Genomic DNA, 25,691 nt, shown 5'->3' on the forward strand with positions numbered 1-25,691 from the left:
TGGCCAGGACTTGAAATTGAGTCTTTCCATTTACAGTTTTGATCTTCTTTTATTTATATTATTTCAGTTTAACTGCTGTTGCTCTTGTGATTAACATTCTATCTCCCCTGACACAGTAGGAAACTAATTGGAAAGGCAGAAATACTCATATATCTTGTGATGTATGTGCCATATGCATTGAGTGATATGTTGTGTTAAATGGTCAAACCATTCAGCATCTTAAGGGAAACTGGATGAGAGCAGAGTATATTTTTGAGGACATCTGAGAGATTTAATAATATGCATGAGAAGTTCTTTCTATTCTCAAGGGAGAGTTCTTACAGAACTAGTTTAAATTTAGTCATGGGTAAGGTTGGAGAGTGGGACTCATGAGTTAAAGGTTCTTTGTGACTTTTCGATAGCCATAAGACTTTGACTATTGTGTTATTCATTTTTTAAAAAATTACATTTATTGGCGTGACTTTGGTTAATAAGATCATATATTTCAAGTGTGCAATTCTAAAATACATCATCTATATATTGCATCAATTATTTACCAACCAAATTCAAGTCTCCTTCTGTCACTATATGTTTGACCCCCTTTACCCTCTTGATCCTCCCCCACCTCCTTCCCTCTGGTAACCATCATACTGCTGTCTGCTGTCTGTGACTGAGGTTTTTGGTTTGTTTTGTTCATTTGTTACTTTCTGTATTAGATCTCACCTGTGAGTGAAATTGTATGTTTTGTGTCCTTTCCCATCTGACATTGCTTAGCATGATACTCTCAAGATCTATCTATGTTGTCACAAGTGGAAGTATTTCATCCTTTCTTATGGGAGTAAAATTTCATTGTGTATACGTATCACATCTTTTTCCAGTCATACATCAAAGGACACTTAGGTCGTTTCCATGCCTTAGTCACTGTGACTAATACTGCAGTGACCATAGGGGTGCATATATCTTTAAGAATACGTGTTTTCAAATTTTTCAGATAAACACCCAAAGAGGGGTGGTGGGTCATATGGTAACTGTATTCTTGATTTTTTTAAGAAGCCTCCATACTGTTTTCCATAGTGGCTGTACCAGTTTACATTCCCACCAGCAATGAATGAGAGTTCCTTTTTCTCCACAACCTCTCCAATACTTGTTATTACTCGTTTTGTTGATAATAGCTATTCTATCAGGTGTGAGGTGGCATCTCATTGTGGTTTTGATTTGCATTTTCCTAATAGTGAACTTGAGCATCTTTTCATATATCTGTTGGCCATTTGTATGTCTTCTCGGGAGAAGGGTCTGTTCACGTCCTTCGCTTATTTTTAAATTGGGTTTTGTTTTTGTTGTCGTTGAGTTTTATGAGTTGCTTATATGTTTTTCATATTTTGCTATTGTTTGCAAAAATCTTCTATTCAGTTGGTTTCTTTTTTGTTTTGTTGAGGGTTTCTTTAGCTGTGCAAAAGTTTCTTAGTTTGAGATAGTCTCATTAATTTATTTTTGCCTTTATTTCCTTTGCTTTTGGAATCAAATTCATAAAATCATCTTTAAGACCAAGGCTTATAAATTTAGTACCTATGTTTTCTTCTGTGTAATTCATTGTTTTATGTCTTACATTTATGTCTTTGACCCATTTTGAGCTAATGTTTGTATATACAGACAAACGGAAATCTAGGTTTTTAAAAAAAATTTTAAATCCTCATCCAAAGATGTGAGAAAGACACACACACACACACACACACACACAGATATTGCCTCCCATACGCACTCCTACCAGGGATCAAACTCACAACCTACTTATGTGTTCTGAATGGGAATTGTCCCCCAACATTTTGCTGTACAGGACAATGCTACAACCAACTGAGCTACCTGACCTGGGCCAGCAGTCTAGTTTTATTCTTTTGCATGTGGCTTTCAATTTTCCCAACAGTATTTATTAAAGAGTGTTTCTTTTCTTTATTGTATGTTTTTGGCTACTTTGTGAAAAATTAGTTCCATATATACATGTGGCTTTATTTCTGGGCTCTCAATTCTGATATATTGGTCTGTGTCTTTTTGTATTTTTATTTTTGTCAAATTCATACTATTTTGATTACTGTAAGTTTGTAGTATAATTTGAAGTCAGAAAGTGTGATGCCTCTGGCTTTGGTTTTTTTCTCAGGATTGCTTTGGCTATACATGGCTCTTTGTGGTTCCATACACATTTGATGATTTTTTGTTCTACTTTGAAAAACTACATTGGAATTTTGATGGGGAATGCATTAAATCTGTATATTGCTTTGGGTAATATGAACATTTTAACTATGTTGGTTCTTCCAATCCATGAACATGGAATAGCTTTCCATTTCATCTTTGTGTCTTCAGTTTCTTTCAATAATGCCTTGTAGTTTTCAGTGTGTATATCCTTCACATTCCTTGCTAAGTTACTTCTAGGTCTTTTATTCTTTTTGTTACAGTTGCAAATGGAAGTGTTTATTTTTTTCTGAGGTTTTGTTGTTAGTATGTAGAAACGCAATGGATTTTTGCACGTTATCTTTGTATCCTGCCACTTTACTGCATTTGTTTATTGTCTTTAATAGTTTTTTGGTGAGTCTTTAGGGTTTTTTATGTAAAGAAACATGTCACTGCAAAGAGTGACAATTTTACTTCCCCATTTCCAATTTGAGTGCCTTTTATTTCTTTCTCTTGCTGGTTGCTGTGGCTAGAACTTCCAGTACTATGTTGAATAACAGTGGTGAGAGTGGACATCCTTGTCTTGTTCCTGATCTTAGAGAAAAAGCTTTCAGTTTTTCATCATTAAGTATATTAGCTGCGAGTGTGTCATATGTGGCCTTCATTATGTTGAGGAACTTTCTTTCTACACCTCTTTTACTGAGTGTTTTAATCATAAATGGATATTTTAAGTTGTTAAATGCTTTTTAAAAAATCTATTGATATAATCACGTGATTTTTATCCTTTATTTTTGTTAATGTGGTTATCACATTAACCAATTTATATATGTTGAACCATTCTTGTGCTCCTGGAATGAACCCCACTTTATCTTTTCATTGTAGTTTTGTACTTGATTTGCTAGTATTTTGTTTAGGATTTTTCTTTAGGATTTGTATTCTTCAGAGATAGTGGTCTGTAATTTTATTTTTTGTTTTGTGTGATTTTGTCTGGGTAGTGTTAGCCATATCAAAGCAGTTAGGAAATATTGCTTCTTCAATTTTTTGGAAGAGTTTGTGAATGGTATGTATAAATCTTCTTTTAATGCTTGGTAGAATTCATTAGAGAAGCCATCTTGTCCTGGACTTTTACTGCTTGAGAGGTTTTTGATGACTATTCAATCTCTTTACTGTTGATCAGTCTATTTAGATTTTCCAGTTCTTCTTGATTCATTCTAAGAAGGTTATATATTTCTACAAACTTGTTCATTTTTTCTAGGTTATTGAATTTGGTGGTATATAGCCTTTTATAGTATTCTTATATAGCCTTCAATATTTCTGTGGTATCTGTTGAAACTTCTAATTCATTTCTGATTTTGTTTGAGCCCTTTCTCCTTTTTCCTTAGTGAGTCCAGCCAGAGGTTTGTCAGTTTCATTAGTCTTTAAGAACCGGGTCTTTGTTGCATTTATTTTTTCTGTTGTCTGTTTTCTATTTTGTTTGAGTCCACTTTAATTTTTATTATTTTCTTCCTTCTATTGACTTTGGGCCTCGTTTCTACTTCTTTTTCTAGTCCTTTAAAGTAAAATGTTAGCTTGTTTATTTGAGATTTTCATTGTTTCTTGAGGGAAGCCTGTAATGATATAAACTTTTCTCTTATTACTCTTTTGCTATAAGCCCAAAATTTTGCTATTTTGTATTGTTGTCTACTTTATTTTTATGTATCTTTTGGTCTGTTATTTCTTCGTTGACTCAGTCCTTATTTAGTAGCATGTTGTTTTACTCTCCACCTATTTCTGGTTTTTCCCGCTCCTTCTTTCAGTTTATTTCTAATTTGAAAGCATTGTGGTTGGAGAATGTGCTTGGTATGATCTCAGTCTTCTGAGGCTAGTTTGGTGTCCAACATATGGTCTGTCTTTGAAAATTTTCCATGTGTACTAGTGAAGAATATATAATTTAGTGTTCTGGGATGAAAAACTCTTAAATATTGATTATCTCTATTTGGTCTAATGTGTTATGTAAGGTGAATATTTATTTATTTATTTATTTATTTATTTATTTAAAAGAGGGTTCTGAGATGTTGGGTAATCACTGGTGGGAATGAATGCTTTCTTTTTTTTCTTTTATTGATTCTAGAGAGAGGGGAAGGGAGGGAGGAAGATAGGGAGAGAAAACATCAATGTGAGGATGAAACATGTCACTTGCCTCTTACACACTCCCTGACCAGGAACCAAACTTGCAACCCAGTCAAGTGCCCTGAATGGGAATCAAACCTGCAACTTTTTGGTATGGATGACTCCCAACCAAGTGAGCCACAATGATCAGGCTCCTTTTTTTTTTTTTCCTTTTTCCTGTTTGGATGATTTATACATTGCTGTCAATGGGGTGTTTAGGTCCTATACTATAAATTTTTTTTCAGTTTCTCCTTTTTTTCTGTTAGTAGTTGCTTTATATATTTTGGTACTCCCACATTGGGTGCATATATATTGAGAAGTGTTATGTCTTCTTGAAGTATTGTCCCCTTTATCATTATAAAATGTTCATCTTTGTCTTTTATTACATTTTTAAAAAATCTTTGTCAGAGGTAAGTGGGGCCAGACCCCTTTTTCTCTGGATGCCATTTGATTGTAGTATCATTTTCCTCCTCTTCACTTTGAATCTATTTGTACTTGCAACTGACATGTGTTTCTTGAAGGCAGCATATAGTTGGGTTTTTTGTTTTGATTCAACTTGCTACTCTATGCCTTTTAATTGCTCAGTTAAGTCCTTTTACATTTAGGGTGGTTACTGATATATGAGGATTTTCTATAGCCATTTTATTTTTTCGTTTTCTGGTATCTCCATTTTTCCATTTTTGTTGTGTTTTATGTTTTTTTTTAAGTTTGGTGGTATTCTATGATTTTTTCTTTGTTTCCTCCTTTTCTTTGTAATTTGTCTCAGTTTCAGATTTTGTGTGTGTGGTTAGCATTAGGTTTATGTAAAAAAGTTTCATGTATACTCTAGTCCTTTTTTTCTGAATGCAGAAAAATGCAGTCCTTTTTTTCTCTTTCTTTGTGCAAATTCAAGCCTTTACCTCCTTCCCTTTTAGTTTTTGTTGTCAAAATTTATTCCTTTTTCTGCTGTGAGTTCATTTCTAAATTGTAGTAGCTATTGTCTTCTCTTTTTTTATGTTTTTACCTCTGTTAACCTTTATGCTATATTTAAATGTATATTATCATGTTCTTACCAAGGGTTGCAATTTCTGCTTTTGTCTGTTAGTCATCTTACTCATAGTTTTGTATTCTTTTGTCTTTTTGATTTAGGTAGAATTTCCTTCAGTATTACAGCTCTTCTGGTGGTAAATTTTCAGCTTGTGTGTGTCTGGAAAAGTCCTTATTTCTCCTTCGTATTTCAAATATATCTTTGCTGGAGGTATTATTCTTGGCTGGTAATTTTTCTCTTTCAGTAATTTGAATATTTGATTCCAGTCTTTTCTAGCTTGTAGGGTTTCTGCTGGGAAAAAAACCCCTGATGATAATGTAATGGGTTACCGTTGTCTTTTTCCTATTTTCCTTGAGAATTCTTTCTTTGTCATTAATTTTTGACAGTTTTAATGTATGGTTCCTTGGAAGGCCTTTTTGGATTTAGATAATTAGGTATTCTATTTGCTTCTTGGATTCGAGGATCCAGTTTTTTTCACAGGTTTTAGAAATTCTCATTGATTATTTGTTTGAATAGGCTCTCTGTTTCTTTCTCCTTTTCTTCTCATTATGGTATACCAGTATTTTTATAGTGTGCTTTCTGATTGAGTCAGATCATTCTTGTAGAGTTATTTCATTTTTTAAAAAATCTGTCAAGTCTCTCTCTCTTCCATGTAAATCATTTCTACATTTCTATCTTCATTATCACTAATTCTTTCCCCCATCTGGTCAGTTCTATTTCCTAAGCTCTCTAGTTCATGCTTCATCTTTTATAGCAATCAAGTTCTTCATCTGCTGAAGTTCTATTTAGTTTTTTTTTTAATTTAGTTCTTTTTTAAAGTTTCTATTTCTTTGGTCAAGTACTCCTTTTATTCATTGATTTTACTTTGGAGTTCATTAAACGACCTTTTGAGCTTTCTTATATCTCACTGAATGGTTTTTTAGAATGCCAGTCTTGAGTTCTCTGTCATTAAAGATTTTTTCCTGAAGGTTGTTCATTTCCTTCTCAGAGCAACCTTGTTATCTCGGTTATTCGTGGTATTTGATGGATTATTTCTCTGCCTAGGTATTTATGGAAATGAAATCTGCTTTTTTATTTATTTTATATTTTTATTTTTTTCCCTAATTTTATTGTTGTTCAAGTACAGTTCAGTGCCTTTTCCCCCTACCACAGCCTAGCCCCCAGCCCATTAGTGTCCATGTGTCCTTTATAATTGTTCCTACAAACCCTTCACCCTTTCCCCCTGAAATTCCCTCCCCTCTCCCCTCCAGTCACTGTCAGCCTTTTCTCAATTTCAGTGGCTTTGGTTATATTTTCCTTGTTTGTTTGTTTTGTTGATTAGGTTCCACTTAAAGGTGAGATCATATGGTATTGGTCTTTCACTGCCTGGCTTATTTCGCTTAGCATAATGCTTTCCAGTTCCATCCTTGCTGTTGCAAAAGGTAGGAGCTCATTTCCTTCTGCATAGAATTCCATTGTGTAAATGTACCATAGTTTTTTGATCCATTCATTTACTGATGGGCACTTAGATTGCTTCCGGCACTTGGCTATTAATAGTAAATTGTACTGCTGTGAACATTGGAGTGCATAGGTTCTTTTGGATTGGGGTTTCAGGGTTCTTAGGATATAATCCTAGCGGTGGAATTGCTGGGTCAAAAGGCAGATCCATTTTTAGTTTCCTGAGGAGATTCCACACTATTTTCCATAGTGGTTGCACTGGTCTGCAATCCCACCAACAGTGCACTGTGTTCCCTTTTCTCCACAACCTCTCCAACACTTGTTTGTTGCTTTGGTTATGATGGCCATTCTGATCAGTGTGAAATGGTATCTCATTGTGATTTTAATTTGCATCACTCTGATAGCTAGTGATGTTGAGCATCTTTTCATATGTCTCTGGGCCCTCTGTATGTCCTTGGAGAAGTGTCTGTGCAAGTCCTTTGCCCATTTTTTAATTGGGTTGCTTGCCTTAGAATGGAGTCATGTGAGTTCTTCATATATTTAGGCGATTCAACCCTTGTCTGAAGTATCATTGGCAAATATATTTTCCCATATGGTTGGTTCTCTTTTTATTTAATACTGTTTTCTTTAGCGATGAAGAAACTTTTTATTTTGACGAGATCCCATTTGTTAATTCTTTCCTTTATGTCCTTTGCTCTAGGGGACATATCAGTGAAAATACTGCTGTGTGAAATATCTGAGGTATTCATGCCTGTGTTCTCCTCTAGTACTTTAATGGTGTCATGACTTATATTTAAGTATATTATCCACCTTGAATTTACTTTTGTGTATGGTGTAAGTTGGTGATCAAGTTTCATTTTTTTTTGCACGTAGCTGTTCAGATCTCCCAGCACCATTTGTCGAAGAGGCTATTTTTGCTCCATTTTATGCTTCTGCCTCCTTTGTCCAATATTAATTGACCATAGAGACTTGGGTTCATGTCTGGGCTCTCTGTTCTGTTCCATTGGTCTATGTTCCTCTTTTTATGCCAGTACCAGGCTGTTTTGATTACAGTGGCCTTGTTATACAGTTTGATGTAATACAGGTATTGTGATTGCTCCTAATTTGTTCTTCTTTCTCAAAATTGCTGCAGCTATTCAGACTCATTATGGTTCCATATAAATTTTTGAAGTGTTTGTTCTATATCTGTGAAGTATGTCATGGGTACTTTAATATGTATTGCATTGAATCTATGAATTTCTTTGGATAGTGTGGATATTTTGATGATGTTAATTTGTCCAATCCATGAACACCATATATGCTTCCATTTGTTTGCATCTTCCTTAATTTGTTTCTTCAGTGTTGTGTAGTTTCCTGAGTACAGGTCTTTTACCTCCTTGGTTAGGTTTATTCCTAGGTATTTTATTTTTCTTGTTGCTATATCAAATGGGATTTTTTTCCTGATTCCTGCTTGTGTTTCATTGTTGGTGTACAAAAATGCCTTTGATTTCTGGATATTGACTTTGTATCCTGTTGTTATGCCAAATTCATTGATTAGGTCAAGCAGTTTTTTGGTGGAGTCTTTAGGATTTTCTATCTATACTATCATGTCATCTACAAACAATGACAGTTTTGTTTCTTCCTTTCCAATTTGGACACTTTTATTTCCTTTCCTTGTCTGATTGCTATGGCTAAAACTTCCAATAGTATCTTGAATAGAAGTGGTGAAAGTGCACAACCTCTTGTTCCTGATATTACTGGGAAAGATTTTAGTTTTTGCCCATTGAGTATGATTTTGGCTGTAGGTCTCTCATATATGGCCTTTATTATGTTGAAGAATGTTCCCTCTATTCCCACTTTGCTGAGTGTTTTCTCATAAATGGGTGCTGTACCTTATCAAATGCTTTTTCTGCATTTATTGATATGATCATGTGATTTTTGTCTTTCGTTTTGTTTGTGATGTATTACATTCACTGACTTGAGATAATTGTATCATTATTGCATTCCTGGGATGACTTGCACTTGGTCATGATGTACAATCTTTTTAATGTATTGCTGGATGCGGTTTGCCAATATTTTGTTGAGAATTTTAGCGTCTATGTTCATCAGAGTAAGTGGCCTGAAGTTTTTTGTCTTTGTTGTGTCTTTGTCTGGTTTTGGGATTAGGATGATGCTGGCTACATAGAAAGACTTTGGGAGTCTTCCATCATATTGGATTTTTTTGGAATGCTCTGTGAAGGATAGGGGTTAGCTCTTCCTTAAATGCTTTGTAGAATTCTCCTGTGAAACCATCTGGTTCAGGGGTTTTGTGTGTTGGGAGTTATTTGATGACTGCTTCAATTTAGCCTGCTGTTACTGGTCTGTTCAGGTTTTCTGCTTCTCCTTCATTCAGTTTTGGAAGATTATATTTTTCAAGAAATGTGTCCATTTCACCTAGATTTTCACATTTTTTGGCATACAGTTCTTCGTAGTAACTTCTTACAATCCTTTGTATTTCTGTGGTATCAGTTGTAATCTCTCCTCTTTCATTTCTAATTGTGTTTATTTGGGTCCTCTCTCTTTTTTTCTTGATGAGCCTACTTAAAGGCTTGTCGATTTTGTTTATCTTTTCAAAGAACCAGCTCCTGGATTCATTGATCCTTAGAATTGTGCTTTTATTCTCTATGTCATTTAACTTGGCACTGATCTTGGTTATTTCCTTCCTTCTGCTTGCTCTGGGCTGTCTTTGTTTTTGTTGTCCTCGAGTTGTTGCAGGCGTAGGGTTAGGTTGTTTGTTTGAAATGTTTCTATCTTTTTAGGTAGGCCTTAATCACTATAAACTTCCCTCTCCGGACTGCCTTTGCTGTGTGCCATAGGTTTTGGGTTGTTGTGAGTTCATTTTCATTTGTTTCCAGAAAGTTTTTGATTTCTTCCCTAATCTCGTTCTTGACCCATTCATTGTTTAATAGCATGCTATTCAGTCTCCATGATTTTGAGGGTTTTGGGTTTTTTCCTTTGGGGTTGGTTTCTAGTTTCATTCCCTTGTGTTCAGAGAAATGCTTGATATGATTTCAATTATCTTGAATTTGTTGAGGCTTGTTTTGTGTCCTATCATGTGGTCTATCTTTGCAAATGTTTTATATGCATTTGAAAAGAATGTGTATTTTGTATCTTTGGGATGAAGGGATCTATATATATATCAGTTAAGTCATTTGGTCTAGGACATTGTTCAGTGCCACAATATATTTGTTGTTATTTTGTTTGAGAGATCTGTCTATTTTTGATCGTGGGGTATTAAAATACCCTAGTGTAATTGTGTTGCTGTCAATATCTATCTTGAAGTCCTCCAAGATTTTCTTTATGTATTTGGGTGCTCCTATTTGGGTGCATATATATTTACGATGTTTATGTCTTGCTGGTGGATTCTTCATTTGTGTATTATGAAGCGACCTTCTGGGTCTCTTTTTATGGCCCTTTTTTTGAAGTCAATTTTGTCTGATATGAGTATTGCTACCCCTGCTTTTTTTTCCTGTCCGTTTGCTTGGAAAATTTGTTTCTAGCCCTTCACTTGCAGTCTGCGTAGGTCTTTTGTCCTGAGGTAGATCTCTTTTAGGCAGCATATATGTGGGTCATGCTTTCTTATCCATTCAGCTATTCTAAGTCTTTTATTTGGAGCATTTAATCCATTTACATTAAGGTTATTATTGATAGGTACTTATTCATTGTCATTTTTCTGTACCTGTGTTCCTCTCTCCTTCTCTTTGCCTTCCATTTCTTAAAGCAGTCCCTGTAGCATCTCTTGAAGAGCTGGTTTGGTGGAGGTGTATTTTTTTAGACTTCTTTTGTCTGGGAAGCTCTTTATTTTGCCTTATATCTACATTGAGAGCCTTTCTATGTAAAGTAGCCTTGGTTGCAGGCCCTTGTTTTTCATTACTTGGAATATTTTTTGCCATTCTTTTCCGGCTTGGAGCATTTCCATTGAGAATTCATCTGCTAACCTTATTGGGGCTCCCTTGTGTGTTACTTCCTGTTTCTCCCTTGCTGCCTTTAAGATTCTCTCTTTGTCTTAGAGTTTTGCCATTTTAATTATGATATGTCTTGATGTGGGCCTCTGTGGGTTCCTCTTGATTGGGACTCTCTATGTTTCCTTGATTTGTGTGACTTTTTCACTCATCAGAATAGGGGAATTATTCATCATTACTTTTTCAAAGAGGTTTTCTAACCCTTGCTCTTCTTCTCCTTCTGGTATCCCCTTATATGGATTTATTATGTTTCATGTTTTTCTGCATTTCCCTTAATCCTTCTTCATTCATTTTGAGCCTCTTTTCTTTTCTTGCTCTTTCCGTGTGTTTTTTTTTCTACTTTGTCCTCCAGCTCACTGATTTGATCCTCTGCTGTATCTAGTCTGCTTTTGATTCCTTCTACTGTGTTCTTCAGTTCAGAAATTGTATTCCTCATTTACTCTTGGCTCTTGTTGATAGTTTCCATTTCCGTTTTCATGTTGATATAGTTTGTAGTGAGTTCATTATAGTTTCCCTGTAGTTTCTGGTAGTTCTCTGTGAGCTCATTGAGCTTCCTGATACCCACTGCTTTGAACTCAGTATCTGATAGTTGACTTGCCTCTATTTCATTTAGCATTCTTTCTGAGGCTTCCTCCTTTCCTTTCATTTGGGGATTGTTTCTTTGTCTTGCCATTGTTTGTGAGACTCTTCTTGTTAGTCTCTGCTTCTTAAATTGATCTGTTCTGACTCCCTGGGTTTATGGTGTGAACTTCTATGGTAAAATGCCTGTGGGATTCAGTGGTATGGTCTCCTTAATTTCCTGAGCTCGCTGGTCTTAGGCTTTTGTTTATGTTGGCTCTATGTATGTCTTTAGGTTTTGAGTGTTGTTGGGTCTTTCTTTGGTGGGTCCTTCTCTCCAGCTGGTTGACTGAGGGTTACTCCGTCCACCATGTCTTGTATTCTGTTGTACAGGTGTGGACAGGTTGTGTTGAAGGTGATTTTTCTGTGTGTACAAGGTTTTGAGGCTTTTCTGTCACTTTTGTTCAGTTGTTTGTTCTGAGTAATTTCTCCACTATTTAGTTGTATTTCCAGATCAGTTCTGGATTGAGGTTAGTGTGGCTCCCTCCTTCACCTTCTTACATTGTTATCTGTTGGTGGTTCCTTTGTTGGTGGGTTTCCTCTTCCAGCAGGTGTACTGGTGTTCACCGCTCCCACCTGGCATGTTCTGTGTCATAGCAAAGTGAATTTTGTATCACTGTCTCAGTTGTTAAGACGACCCCTGTTTGGGTCTATCTCTGGTCTTTTCAGAGCTCCAGGTTTTATTGTCTCACCTGTGGAAAAAGAAAAAAAAAAAAAGAAGGAAAGAAAAAGGGAAGGAATGAAGGAAGATGAAATAGAAAAGGAAAAGAAGGAAGGAAGCAAGAAGGAATAAAAAAGATAGAAGGAAAAAAAGGAAGGAGGATTTAAAAAAATTAAAATAAATAAAAAAGAAAAGGAAGGATAAAGGAAAGAAGGAGAGGAAGAAGGAATTAAAAAAAAAAAAAAAAAAAGCCTTCTGCTGGCTTTAAACAGGTCAGGCCAGTTCTGCTGGTCTTCCTTTATTGGACAGGCTGGGGAGGGATTGGTTTTGCTTTTCTCTCCCTCCTGAGGGGCACTTTTGGCTGTTGTCCAGCCTCCAGCCCAGTTCCTCAGAGCCCTTCTGCTCCCCGCCTAGGCATTTAGTTCACCAGTTGTGTTACAGAGCAAGAGGGAGGGGGTGGTTCACGATAAATTATTACAGAAAGGATTCCGCCTTTCTGTCTCTGGAGGTTCCTTCCCCACGCCCACCTGCTAGGTTCGAAATGCCCGCCGCCAGAGGAAAGACGTCTCTCAATGCCAGAGACTGGTGAAAAGGAAAGGAATTGTTTATTTAAAAGTTACACAAACTTAGAATAATGACCTAATGTCTTCAATAAGACAGTAAAGTCCTCGAGAATACCCACAGATGCACAGTCCTTCCCTCTCCCTGTGCCCAGTCCAGGGTACCGTGTCTCAGGAAAAGAAGTAGAAGTCCGTGATTCAGGCTCCCGGCACCATCGGCTGTGTAGCTGTTGCAATCTCCAGTTAATCCAAAGCCATGTGGCACCTTCTCATGGCCCACCAGCAAGAGTCCTTTCTCCCCTTTTCTATGACTGCAAAGTCTCTCCTGCTGCCTAAGCCGCGTGGCAAGAAGAAGCACTCCAAAACCTCGTGGTCCTCTCTACTCTCCTTCAGAACCGCGTGGTCCTTTTCCCCACTTGAGAACCACGTGGACCTCTATCTATCTACTTGCTTCTGAGCCTCGTGGTTCCCCCATTTACTTCAGAGCCGCGTGGTCTCTTCCTTCTCCTTCTGTGGCTGCCGGGCCTAGGTTTAAATCCCAGTGCCCATCTTCCTTTGCAGCCCCATTTCTGACTCCTCCTACAGTCAGCTATACCTGCCAGCATCCCTGTATTCTTCCAGCTTTACTGGGCTGCCATAGTAAGTCTGGGCAGGTGTGGCCCCATGGCATGGAGCCAATCATCTCCACGCTCTCACGCAGGCCCTGTAACCAGGGGGAGTTACTTCCCAGTCCCATCCTGGGTGGAATTTGGTCCCATCCCCCTGGCTCAAAGCATGGCCACAGCTACTTGACACATCCATGAAACCAGTTAAAGGTTATAGATATGTTAAATGACTGTGCCAGGGGTTAGCTGCAAAGCTCTTGCTACCCAAAACAGCTCTGAATGGCCCTGTTCCATGTGTCCCATCCCCCTTGGCTCAGGCCTGTAGGGGTGAGGACATCCTATATACATTTTTCTAATATTTCCTGGACACCCCGAGTCCTGGACCCCATCACAAATCCCTTCTTGGGGCCCTCCTCTTGGCTGCACCCTGCTTCAGTTGCGCTCTCCTTGAGGTGCACCAAGTAGGGGCAACTCACACTCCACCTTCTTGCTCTTCGCTGTCCTAGATGCTAGGGGCTCTAAGTGCCCCTTAAGGGTAGTACAGCCCCTTACTGAGTCAAGTCTTTCTGGGGACTGCCGTCTCCCGGTAGCCCTACAGCTCCCTTCTGCTGGGTCTTCTGCCTTCCTCCTAGAGAGCGAGTAGGCCCAGCAGGGCTCTGTGCACAGCGGCTAGGTGGGAAGTGTTCCGTCCCTGGTGCTTCAGGTGTCGGTCCCCAGGCCGCTGATCGGGGTGCACACCCACTCAGGACTTCGGGCATGCACAGTCCAGGGGCTGTGGGGGTGGGGGCTCAGGAGGCTGAGGCTGCTGTGAAATCTCTAAACAGCTGCTGAGTGCCTCTTTTTTCTTTTTCTTTTTGAGAAATTCCTCCTATTCAAGCCCCCCTCTATTCAAACAAGCACCTGGTCTCTCGCACAGCCCAGCCTGGCTCTCTCCCAAGAGTCTTGCAGCATACCCTGCCGCCTGAGCCTGGGGCTTCAGCTGCCCTGGTCCCCGCGCTGGTCCCAGGGACCTTATTGTCCTTAAGCACTCTTCTTACTGTCTGATTTTTTCAATGTCCTCTATCTTTGGTCTCTGATCTTCATATATGCTGGAATACCATTGGCTGTTCCCTCTGTTCCTCAGAAGATCAGCTAGGTGTTTCACTGGTGCCCAGGGGAAAGTGGACTCTGCTCCCACCTATCTCGCTGCCATCTTCCAGATTCTGAAATTTGCTTTTTTAAATGAGTAACACTTCTCTATTTAGCAGGTTGATAAGAAGAGGTCTTTTTGTTTTCCACTAGGTGGCGCTGAAGCATAAGTTTTTATTTTCTCTTGTACAGCGGGGGTGGGGTTGGGGGTGGGGGGTGCTTCAGGAATTTTTGTAGGTAGTTGTTCCCTCTGCCATGGAAAATGCTCTTATTCCCTGGGGAGGTGAGTGTCCCCTCTCTGACCAGGTTGCCTCAGTCTCAAGGCACCATTCCCATGGGGGTATGTGGTAGGCAATTGGGTTCTGGTCCCTGGAGATCCCAGCACTGTCTTCTACAAACAACTAGATGCTTCATCAGTGCTGTACTACCTGAGGTGTCTCAGGTGCCTTTACTGGACTTCATTGTCATGGGTAGGTGCAGGGATGCACTGGGATAGGCCAGATTGTGTGTTTGTGGCTTTATCCTCCTCCCAGTAATGGTAGCTGCCAGATCGCAGCTGCCACAGCTTTATCTCTATGTCTGTCATTGGGATTGCCCACAGTGTGAGTCTGCCACTCAGGGAGAAGTGTTTCTGTTTCTCCAGTTCTTAGGACTGCAGAAATGTGCTCCATAACCTGACACTTTCTCTGCTATTACTTCTGCAAGCTCTGGGATGGTGAAGAGAGGTGATTTTGTGTTCTGTCTGGTAATAGTCAGCTGTTGCATCTTTGTGTTCAGTCTCTGCCCCTGTAGTGACTGCCCCTGGGTTCAGCCACAGTATGTGCTGACCACTCAGGCAGGAGTGTTGATTCTACCCTTCTCGTCCTTAGGGCTGACTCCTTCCCCGCTACTGAGTATCACAGTGAGCTGTGGGCTGAGCTGTGTCTGTGGCACTCATCTCTGTCCTGTTTTCTTTTCTCCTCCCCCATTTGATCCAATACACCCACCTTCAGATATTTCTATATGATGTTCTCTCATGCATGTTTGTATGTTGACCAGGTAATCCTTTGTTGAATTTTAGATGTCCAAATTGTAACTTCAAGGGAAGAGTCCTGGAGGATGTCTCATACCACCATGCTGCTGAGGTCAGAGACCTCATTACCAATTATTTACATTTGTTGACTTAGGCACCCAGATGTGTTAATATTAAATGAAGTGCAAGTAAAATTCCTTTAAATTTTCAATTTGGTTGGTGCTTTTTTTGTTGCTTTTAATGGTTAATGCGATGGAAGAAAAGTTTACTATAAATTCTTATCTACCATGTAGACAGTACATTGAATGTATTATATTATACATCTATATATATGTAATATAATATATACATGTAACATATATAGTATAATATATAACACATGCACAATATATATTACATTAGTGTAGTAGATGACATTTTCAACTTTGACTTGTCCTCCTTCCAAGTCATGATTTCTCCTCATGTTGTCTGGTTTTTGAGGAACTTAAGGAAAACTCATTTTATGTTCCCTAAGGCAGAACAGTGAGGTAAATTTATTATATATTTTTAAAAGATTATACATTTCAAAGATACATGTGAATGATTTTGGTTTTTAAAAATCCTTTTGTTGTAATACCTGGATGTCAAGACATGATTTTTCCTGCTATATTTTGTAGCCCAGTTGAATGCTTGGCATATAGATGCCATTTATAATACCTTTTGGATATTATTTTACATTAAAATATGTTGAATGTATCTTAAAACATTTCTTTATACTTTTTCCTCATTTGTTTATTATAGCCAAGTTTTTGTATTTCTCTTGCTGAGAGTGTTCTTTTTTCCTTCCCAGGCAAATTGTTTTTTAATCGTTGTCATATTTTTTACTTCAACCAGTTAATAAAATCTTGCCTATTTCCTTCTTTAGGAAAAAATAAAATAATTTAGTCAACATTCAAATATCTGTGAGATAAGAAAAGGGACAAGAATGATCAAATAGCACTTGGGGTCCCATTTTAAGTTATAATTTTCAGTGCTATAAATTTGTTAAAGAAGGTAGTATTCTGAGCAGGCTTTTGGATTTTGGGGGGAGAACTCAACACAACAAGTAGTAATTATGAGCTTGAGCAGAGGATCACCTATACTTCTAAAGTGGCTTTCTATTCAAAATACCAAGCTTAGGAGAAAGCTTTAGAATAAAATTTCATTTATTCAGTTTTTCATGCATGCATTTATTTGTTCAACAAATAATTTTTTAATGAACTTTGTGCCAGGCAGTTTTGCAGGTAACAAGGAGCACATGCTGTGAATATGACAAGGTTGCTCCTCATGGGGCTTACATTCTAGTGGGGAGATACGGAGTATTTCAGTTGTGATAAGTGCCAGGTAAAGGGTTTTTAGAGCAACTGGGCATCTCTCTGATTCTTCTATTTTACCATGTACAAATTGAACTAATCATTTTACCTTTAAAGTTTTCCTGAATTTTCTCCATGGTGAAGTGCCTGATTTTTCACTCTAGTCACCCAGGTTAGGGACTTGGGATTCATCTTTGACTTCTTTCTTATCCCACACTTCCAATCTATCTTAAAGTTGTATCATTTACCCAACTGTTTCCTTCACTCCATCTATTTCTGACCCTCATCTGTCCTACTTATTGCAGCAGTCTCCTCACTGCCTCCCTGATATCTCTTCTTCCACCCTGAAATTCTGCAAATCCGTCAACTATAAAACCACCACTATAATATTTTATATACTAAAAATGAAAATTTGCTTAAACTCTTACTGAGTTTTTCTTTGCTTACAGCATGAACTTTGTTATCCAATGGTCGTTGGCACCACTTCAGTGCCAGCAATAATCCCCAATATGTGGTATGGTGAAGGATGAAACTTTATTCAGTGTAAAATAGCTCAGTTGTGGTAATAGCAGGGCTGTGAAAACACATGTATAAGGTCACCCTGGGTTGAGGTGACCACAGGGCCACACAGCCCTGGGACCAGGTCCCTCTCTGGCTAGATAGCTCTGCATTGCTCCTTGCTGATCTATTTTGCCCTGCACTGGTCTGCTCTGTCTTTGCCAGTCTACTCTGGCCTGCGCTGGTCTGCTCTGCTCAGGTGAGATATCTTCAGTGTTTCCCATGCAGTCTTTGGTGGAAAAGGAAAGTGCCCTTTCAGAGTCAAAGGAGAGCTGACTTACATAGACAGAAGTCCCTGCCTTGGTCCATGATTGGTCCGTCCGCATACAAATGAGGAATCAAATCCTTGCAGTTGGATTGCTCCAAAAGGCACTGTCCTGATTGGTCAGAATAGAGCCACTCTGATTGATCAGTGAAGAAGCTAATGGGGAGATAGCTGCCCAGCTCCAATTGGATGGGGAAAGCCTCAGTCCTATTGGATGAAATAGGACTCCAGGAACTCCTTGATAAGGTGTGGCTCAGACAGCAGGACCGTAGTGCAGGCAGGCAGTTCAGTACAAGATTCTTCCTGAAGGGCAGTTTGAATGAGAGGCCCCTGCGTAGAAATGGCTACTAAGTCCTGGGTTTTTTTTGTTGTTTTGGTTTGTTTTTTTAATTTGAGCCCAGTTAGCCACCAGGAACCCTTTTTAGTAGGTATCTTCTTCCTCAGGGTCCACAGCTTCTAAGTTCTTATGATGACTTAGTACTCTGTGATCTAGACCCTATCTGCTTCTTAGTGTCTCTTTTGCCGCTCCTCGTCCACTTTTTATAGTGTAGCAGTAATGAATGTTTGCATTTCTCCACCTGCATCTCTTCTTACATACTTTGTACTTGTGGTATCCCTTTGCCAGCTATTTTCTTGCTTATCCCAGCCTGCCTGAATTGCTTTTATTTATCTTTTAAGACTTGGCTCAGTTGTCACTCCCTGGGACCCTCTCTCCTAGGCTGGCAGGGGAAGTGCTCCTCAGTGCTCCCGTGTTATGGCTCATCTTGTTTTTACAGCATTCTGTTTGTGTGTGTGTATGTGTGTGTGTGTGTGTGTGTGTGTGTGTGTGGTTCTCATTAAACTGTGGAGTCCTGAAGAGCAGGGAGCAAGACTTGCCAGTCTTCATCTCTGATCTGCATGCACATAGAGGGTACTCAGTGAATGCTTGTTAAATTTAATGGTATTTAAAAACTTGGAAATAATTTTTTCTGGAAAGTAGACTATCTTAGTCAGCCTCAGATCTATTCACAAAACTCTTAAATCATGGACACTGTAAAAACCATCACAGTTTAATTACTAGGATGGTATTAGTGATATTTTACTTCAAATAATAACTTAAACATTATGAAAATTTGGGGGGCAAGGAGAAGAAGCATGGAGATGGCAGAGATAATGTTTTATAGAGCCATTTTCTTTTAAACCATTTCCCTCTCAAAGGAAAACCCAGTATTTTTTCACATGGAGTCTTCTACCTTTGCATTGAGTGCCCATGGCACTTCAGTGTTCAGGGTCCTTTTTGCTCCCCTGACAGTTTTTCATGGGCAATCCTGGCCTCTTCTTTGGCCTCCTTAACTGTCCTGTATGTCTTTCTTGAGCATCAGACTTGCATGTCTAACTGCATCTTGGACAGGTCTCTGTGAGTCCTAAAAGGACAGCTCAGACTCCACCTGTTCCAAGCAGAAGTCATTATCTCTCCTGTCATGTTCATTTAGTATCCTGTGTTCCTGTCTCAACAAAGATCACTGTTGTTCACTGAATTGTTGAGGCCAAAGTCCTGGGCATCAACTTTGGCTCTTAGCTCCCTTGACTCCTACATCCTGAGAATGCTAGCAAGCTTCTAACTATATGATAGATCTATCCACTTTCCTCCATGCCCACTGCCACTATCTTATTCAAGGCCACCATTATTTCTGTTCCTTCAGGTCCCTTTAAACGATTTTGTAGGTAGCAGTGAGAGTGATGTTTCTGGAACACACTGATGTCAGTCCCCTATGCAAAAGCTTTTTTAAGTATTCAGTTTTTGTTAGGGATAAAAATCCTCTAGAGTTTTTATCATGACTTACAAGGTTATTGTCACCACAACCCATTATTTTCAGCTAGTATCAATTTTTTTTCTTAAATGGGCCTTCTTGTTTCCTAGCCTTTGCTAATTATTCTTTCAGCCCAGATTATTTTCTCCCACCTCTCTTATTCATCTGGTTAATTCTTAATTATTATTCAGCTATTGGTTTAGATATTATTTGTTTCAGGGACCTTGGTTGTCATCTCAATTTCATTCTGCCATAACATTTGTCATAACACTTATGCTGGACTGTAATTGTTTGACTCTCCTGTGAGACTGTAAGTTTTGTAAGGGCCAAGACCCCCTGTGTCCTGTCAGCCATGTAACAGTGCTCAACATGGAGCTTGGAACATAGCATAAAGTTAATACTTTTGTTGACTTATTTAACATCTTAGCCACTTACTCTTACTGTTTATCTTTTTGGGAATTCATTTGCTAGAAAAAGTTTGCATTCTGATTAGTGGATGAAAGTCTATAGAACGTAAGTTTAAAAGTTTTCCTTCACTTTATTTTAAAAAAAATGCTTGAATCACAGTTGATGTTTAATATTAAATTAGCTTCTGGTGTACAGCATAGTGGTTAGACAATTATACAATTTACAAAATGATCCCCCCCAACTCTAGTACCTACCTGACACCATACATAGTTATTACAGTATTAATGACTAGATTCCTTATGCTGATTTTATATCCATGTGACTGTTTTGTAACTGTCAACTTGTGTTTCTTAATCTCTTTACCTTTTCACCCAACCCCCTTCCCATCTGGCAACCATCAGTTTGAATTTTCCTTCACTTTAAAAAGGGGGAGATGGCTAATAAGAGACTCTTAACAGGGTTAGTCTGTAAAGCAACTGTTTTATCCTAGTCTCATAGGATTTGTGCACCTGACCAAAATTGATATTGAGCATTATTGTTTCAAGATAATTGCTATTTAGTTTTGTTCAATATGTATTTTGTTTTCTCAAGCATAAAAATAGAATGTGTATATTGGTTGATAGCTTGGATTCTGGAGTAAGACTTAAGTGGGTCCAAATCCTGGCTACACTTTTTACTGGTTTTTGCCTTTGGCAATGATCTACAACTTTTCTGACCCTCAGTTTCTACCCATGTAAAATGGGCAGGGAATATCTCCTATCCATGGGGAAAGTCTGAGGATTCAAAAAAAAAAAAAAAAAAGAATGAGAACCACATACTGCAGTGGTTGGTACATACAAAGAACTTGTTATCTGTGATATTTCTAATTTTAAAAAGATTTTGGTATCTTGGTTGAAGAGAAAAAGTGATGTCATAAAATTATCAGATAGCAAAGCCAATTAATCAAAACAACTATTCCCTTGAGTTTCTAATTAACTAAAATATGAATGAATTTTTCCCTAGAAGGTATACTTCTTATCATTTGTTTCCCAAGAATACTAATTTGTAACTTAGAATGTAGGATAGCATATTTTCTGAAAATGTGTCCTCCAAGTGTGTATTTTTAATATAGCAGTTATTTTTCTAGTTAAAACTGAGAAAGTGAAGTACAGGAAAATTAATTTTCTGTTCTCCACAAATATTGCTTTTTTTCCCCTGTAATTTTAAATGAAGGACCTATTAAGATTAGCAAAACTAAATAAAATAGATTGTATCTTGGTAGAAAATATGAGTGCACATGGTAAATAGTGATGCATGTGTGTGTGTGTAGCCTGTGTGTGGATATTCAGTATCCTAAATTTTCCACTCATGTGTTTATTTTTCTTTGGTTTGTGCAAATCCAGCCCAAGTGCTGGGCTTCAGTCCCTTGTGTGTTTGTATGGTTTCACTTCATCCCACAGCACTGCAAGAGAGGGGAGGGGACTTCAGGTTAAGACTGGCCTGTGTGTGCCTTCCATTTGAAGTGATTGTAAATGTCAAATATCCTTTTAGTCAATTGCTTATTTTTCATTTTATGATGATTACTAACCATGAAGAAAGTAAATTCAGTGCTCAGTCTTTCCTTGAAATGTACTCTGAATTAATGTATATTTCTAGTGCAAATATAATGAGTTATAAAATTTGAAACCATGAAAACCAGCTGAAATTTGTATAACAAGCCCACCTGACATTCAGTGTTGTTGTTTTTTATTTCCCCCAGAGCTGACTTTTTTGAAGATGAAGCAGTTGAACAGATTTTGAAGTATAATCCTTGGTGGACTGATACATATTCAGAAATGCTGACTATTTTGGGAAAGAGTCAGGAGCAAGAAAATCATGCTACATTGGGTAAGAAACTCAAAAGTAGGCCCATTTGTTTACCACCTGTAAGAGCAAAGATACTACTATTTTGGTTTGCTAATTTTGGAAATGGAGTCTTCAACCCGGGCTGGAAAATGTGACTCAATAATTATACTTATTTATCTAAATTCTTCTGAAGCCTGTTTTACTTTTGAATCATTGGGGTCCTTTAAAATTTTTATTTATTATTTTAGTACATTTCAGGGCATTAACACATAAGACATTGGTAGTTGTTGAGGAATCTGCTTGAGAGATCTGAACATTCCTCTGTGGGAAGGGCATTTGAGTGTTGCTAATGTTGTGGGAGAAGACAAGTTTTTATTACTTTTGTCTGTTGAATGAATTTGATGTGTCCTCAGTTTGTTCACAACTGATTTTATGTAGAAGTTGGAATAGTCTTCCTCATACTTGTACCTTATATAGAGCAGGTGGGCCACTTGTATCAATGAAAGCTGAACTGGGAGTCGATTATATGAGTTCCACCAGATAGCTGTGCCATATTTAACATTAAGCCAAATGTAATCCACAAAGAGTCCTTTTTTATTTTTTTAAAATATATTTTATTGATTATGCTATTACAGTTGTCCCATTTTCTTTTCCCCTTTAATCCCCTCCACCATGCACCACCCTTCCACCAGCATTCCCCGCCCCCTTAGTTCATGTCCATAGGTCATACATGTAAGTTCTTTGGCTTTTCCATTTCCCATACTATTCTTAACCTCCACCTGCCTCTTCTGTACATTTATGCTTTTTATTCCCTGTACCTTTGCCCTCATTCTCCTCTTGACCTCTCCCCGCTGATAACCCTCCATGTGATCTCCATTTCTGTGATTCTGATCCTGTTCTAGTTGTTTGCTTAGTTTGTTTTTGTTTTTAGGTTCAGTTGTTGATAGTTGTTTGTTGTCATTTTAGTGTTCATATTTTTTATCATCTTTTTCGTAGATAAATCCCTTTACCATTTCATATAATAAGGACTTGGTGATGATGAACTCCTTTAACTTGACCTTACCTGGGAAGCACTCTATCTGCCCTTCCATTGTAAGCGATAGTTTTGCTGGATACAGTAGTAATCTTGGATGTAGGTCCTTGCCTTTCATGACTTTGAATATTTCTTGCTTGTAAGGTTTCTTTTGAGAAATCAGCTGATCGTCTTATGGGGACCTCCTTTGTAGGTAACTCTGTCTTCTTGCCGCTTCTAAGGTTCTGTCCTTGTCTTTAATCTTGGGTAATGTAAATAGGATGTGCCTTGGTGTGTGCTTCCTTGGGTCCACCTTTTTTGGGACTCTCTGAGCTTTGTGGACTTCCTAGAAGTCTATTTCCTTTGCCAGATTAGGGAATTTCTCCTTCATTATGTTTTCAATTTCTTTTTTTATTTTTTATTTTATTTATATTTTTATTGTTGTTCAAGTACATTTGTCTCCATTTTCACCTCACCATGTTCCCCCCGCCCCACCCATCCCAGTCTCCCACTCTTGATCCCACCCCCTTTGGCTTTGTCCATGTGTCCTTCATACATGTTTCTTGATGACCCCCCACCCCTAAGTTTTCAATTTCTTGCTCTTCCTCTTCTCCTGTCACCCCTGTGATTTGAATGTTGAAATGTTTAAAGTTGTCCCAGAGGTTCCTAAGGCTCTCCTCATTTTTTTTTGAATTCTTGTGTCTTCATTCTGTTCCGGTTGAATGTTTATTTCTTCCTTCTTCTCCAAACCATTGATTTGAGTCCCTGTTTCCTTCCCTCCACTGTTGGTTCCCCGTGCATTTTCCTTTATTTCACTTTTCATAGCCTTCCCTTTTTCCTCTATTTTGCGACTATACTCAACCATTTTGTGAGCATCCTGATTACCAGTGTTTTGAACTCTGCATCTGACAGATTGGCCATCTTTTTATCACTTACTTCTATTTTTGGAGGTTTGATCTGTTCTTTCATTAGGATCATTTTTTTTTTTTTTTTAGTGCACCTGCTACATTGTAAGGGGCAAAGCCTTAGATATTGGCCAGGGTGGTACAACCCACATGGTTGTGTTGTGGCACTGTATGTGGCAGAGGGGTCAGAGAGGGAACAATGCTGCTTGCTTGACTCTGAGTGGGCTTTCAGTCACTTCATCCTCTACCCACAAGCAAATTCAGCTCTTCTGGTGCTGATTCCCGGGTTGGTGGGTTTTGTGTACATTCCAGGACCCTGTGGGTCTCTCCAACAAACTCTCCTGTGAAGCTGGGAGTTTCTCTTGATGCCTCAGACCCCACAGGTTTTTTCAGTCAGAGGTTTTGAGGCTTTATTTTCTCATACTGGAACCCTAGATTTCACGGTCTATCTCGCTCCCCAGTTGTTCCTCCCAGTTTATCTGCACGCAAATGTGGGACTGCCCACCCTGCCAGCTGCCACCTCATTTGCCTCAGTCCTCCAGCTGCCACCTTTCTGGGAGTCCTCTCTACCCTGACTGCCTGTGTCTGCCCCTCCTATAAGTCTGGATGAATGTTTCTTCTTTAACTCCTTGGTTGTTGGACTTCTATACAGTTCAATTTTCTGGCAGTTCTGGTTATGTTTGTTTTTAAATTTGTTGTTGTCCTTCTTTTGGTTTTGCAAGGAGGCGAAGTAGATATATCTGTACCTCCATTTTGGCTGGAAGTCCCCACAAAGAGTCCTTTTTAAATCGTCATTTTATTACCACCTTCTTTAAGTGGAGGTTGGTATATTAAATCTGTAAATTGTAGGTAGACGCAGAGTAGAAGGCCCATGTATTCTGTCATACTTATTTGGCTTTTATTTATATATTAAAAATAAAATTTCAGTTTTTAAATAAAAGGAATACACATATACATTAAATGGAATATAGAATCTCTCCACTCCAAATTCCTCTTTCTGAAAGTAATAGCTGTTAGTAATTTTGGGGTACTTTTAATGTATATACTCACATCTAAATATTTGCTTTAAGAGATTTGTAGATATAGAATTGTATACATTCTCTCCTTACCTTGCTTTTCTCAAGTTCTTGGTATATGTTGTATATCTTTTCATATTAGCACTTACAATTCTACCTGACACTGATACTTTTTTTTTTTTAAGGAATCTTTATTCAAAAGCTACACAATTTTGGAATAAATGCTTGCACATACATGCATTAGTTATTTAGGCCTATCAGTTAAGGCTAAACTCTTTAACTCTTTTTTTTCTTTTAAGATTTTATTTATTTTTAGAGAAAGGAAGAGAGGGTGAAAGAGAAGGAGAGAAACATGAGTGTGTGGTTGCCTCTTACATGGCCCCCACTGGGGACCTGGCCTGCAACCCAGGCATGTGCCCTGATGGGGAATTGAACCGGCAACCCTTTGGTTCACAGCCCGTGCTCAATCCACTCAGCTACACCAGCCAGGGCTTCTACTTGATACTTTTAATGTCTGCCTAGTATTCTGTTGTATTTTTGTATCATGATTGATAGACATTTGGCTGTTTATTACTGATGGAAATTTAGGTTGTTTACAGTTTTTTGGAGTGGCCTCCTTTGATCATTAAATTCCAAGTAGCTACAGAATCTCTCTTGCATGACAATATTTTGATTTTCTGCATAGCAGTGCAATAGCCTATTATTTGCTGTATATCTAGTGTCTACCACAGTGCCTGTCATATAATAGCTCCTCAATAAAGTATTTATAGAACAAGTAAATATCATAGTAAATATTTTTGTAGGTAGGTTTTGTTAAAGTTTAGATGATTTCTACTGGATTGAAAAATTACTACTGTAATCTTTTAGAATTGACTGCTGCACAGCAGAAACTCATTTATAAATAATAATTCTTGTTACATTGTTTTCAACAAATTCTTGGTTTTATATTTGATTTAAGAATCTTTCAGAAACTTCCCACATTATGTAGACAAATTTTCAGGTATAGGTTTACTAACACAATGTAGATAGTAGCTGTATGTGACATGTAGATCTGCTCAGAAAGTTTGCTCAAACTTAAATCATCAAGACTATCTACTGGTCTGAATCAGCCTCCCCAGTTTTAGTGCTTTCTTTTAAAGAGGTGGTAGTACGAGAGTAAAGTGGAGGTTGCCTAGTTAAGTTTTCTGTCCACAAGGGTGAGCTCATTGTCTTAAAAACCAAGAGAATGCATTACCTTTGATTTAAATTATAATTTGTCCTACTT

General features: G+C 38.1%; 1 protein-coding gene across 1 annotated transcript in view; it reads left to right on the plus strand.

The window, feature by feature from the left end:
* The window catches only part of SHQ1 (SHQ1, H/ACA ribonucleoprotein assembly factor), a 158,572-nt gene that overhangs the window by 22,498 nt on the left and 110,383 nt on the right, over nucleotides 1-25,691 (plus strand). Inside the window, exon 6 of the mRNA XM_024556685.4 lies at nucleotides 21,409-21,536. Within this exon, the coding sequence (XP_024412453.2) occupies nucleotides 21,409-21,536 (128 nt within the window). The remainder of the gene's footprint in view (nucleotides 1-21,408; nucleotides 21,537-25,691) is intronic.

Source organism: Desmodus rotundus, chromosome 8, assembly GCF_022682495.2.
Source record: "Desmodus rotundus isolate HL8 chromosome 8, HLdesRot8A.1, whole genome shotgun sequence".
NCBI classification, from domain to species: Eukaryota; Metazoa; Chordata; class Mammalia; order Chiroptera; family Phyllostomidae; genus Desmodus; species Desmodus rotundus.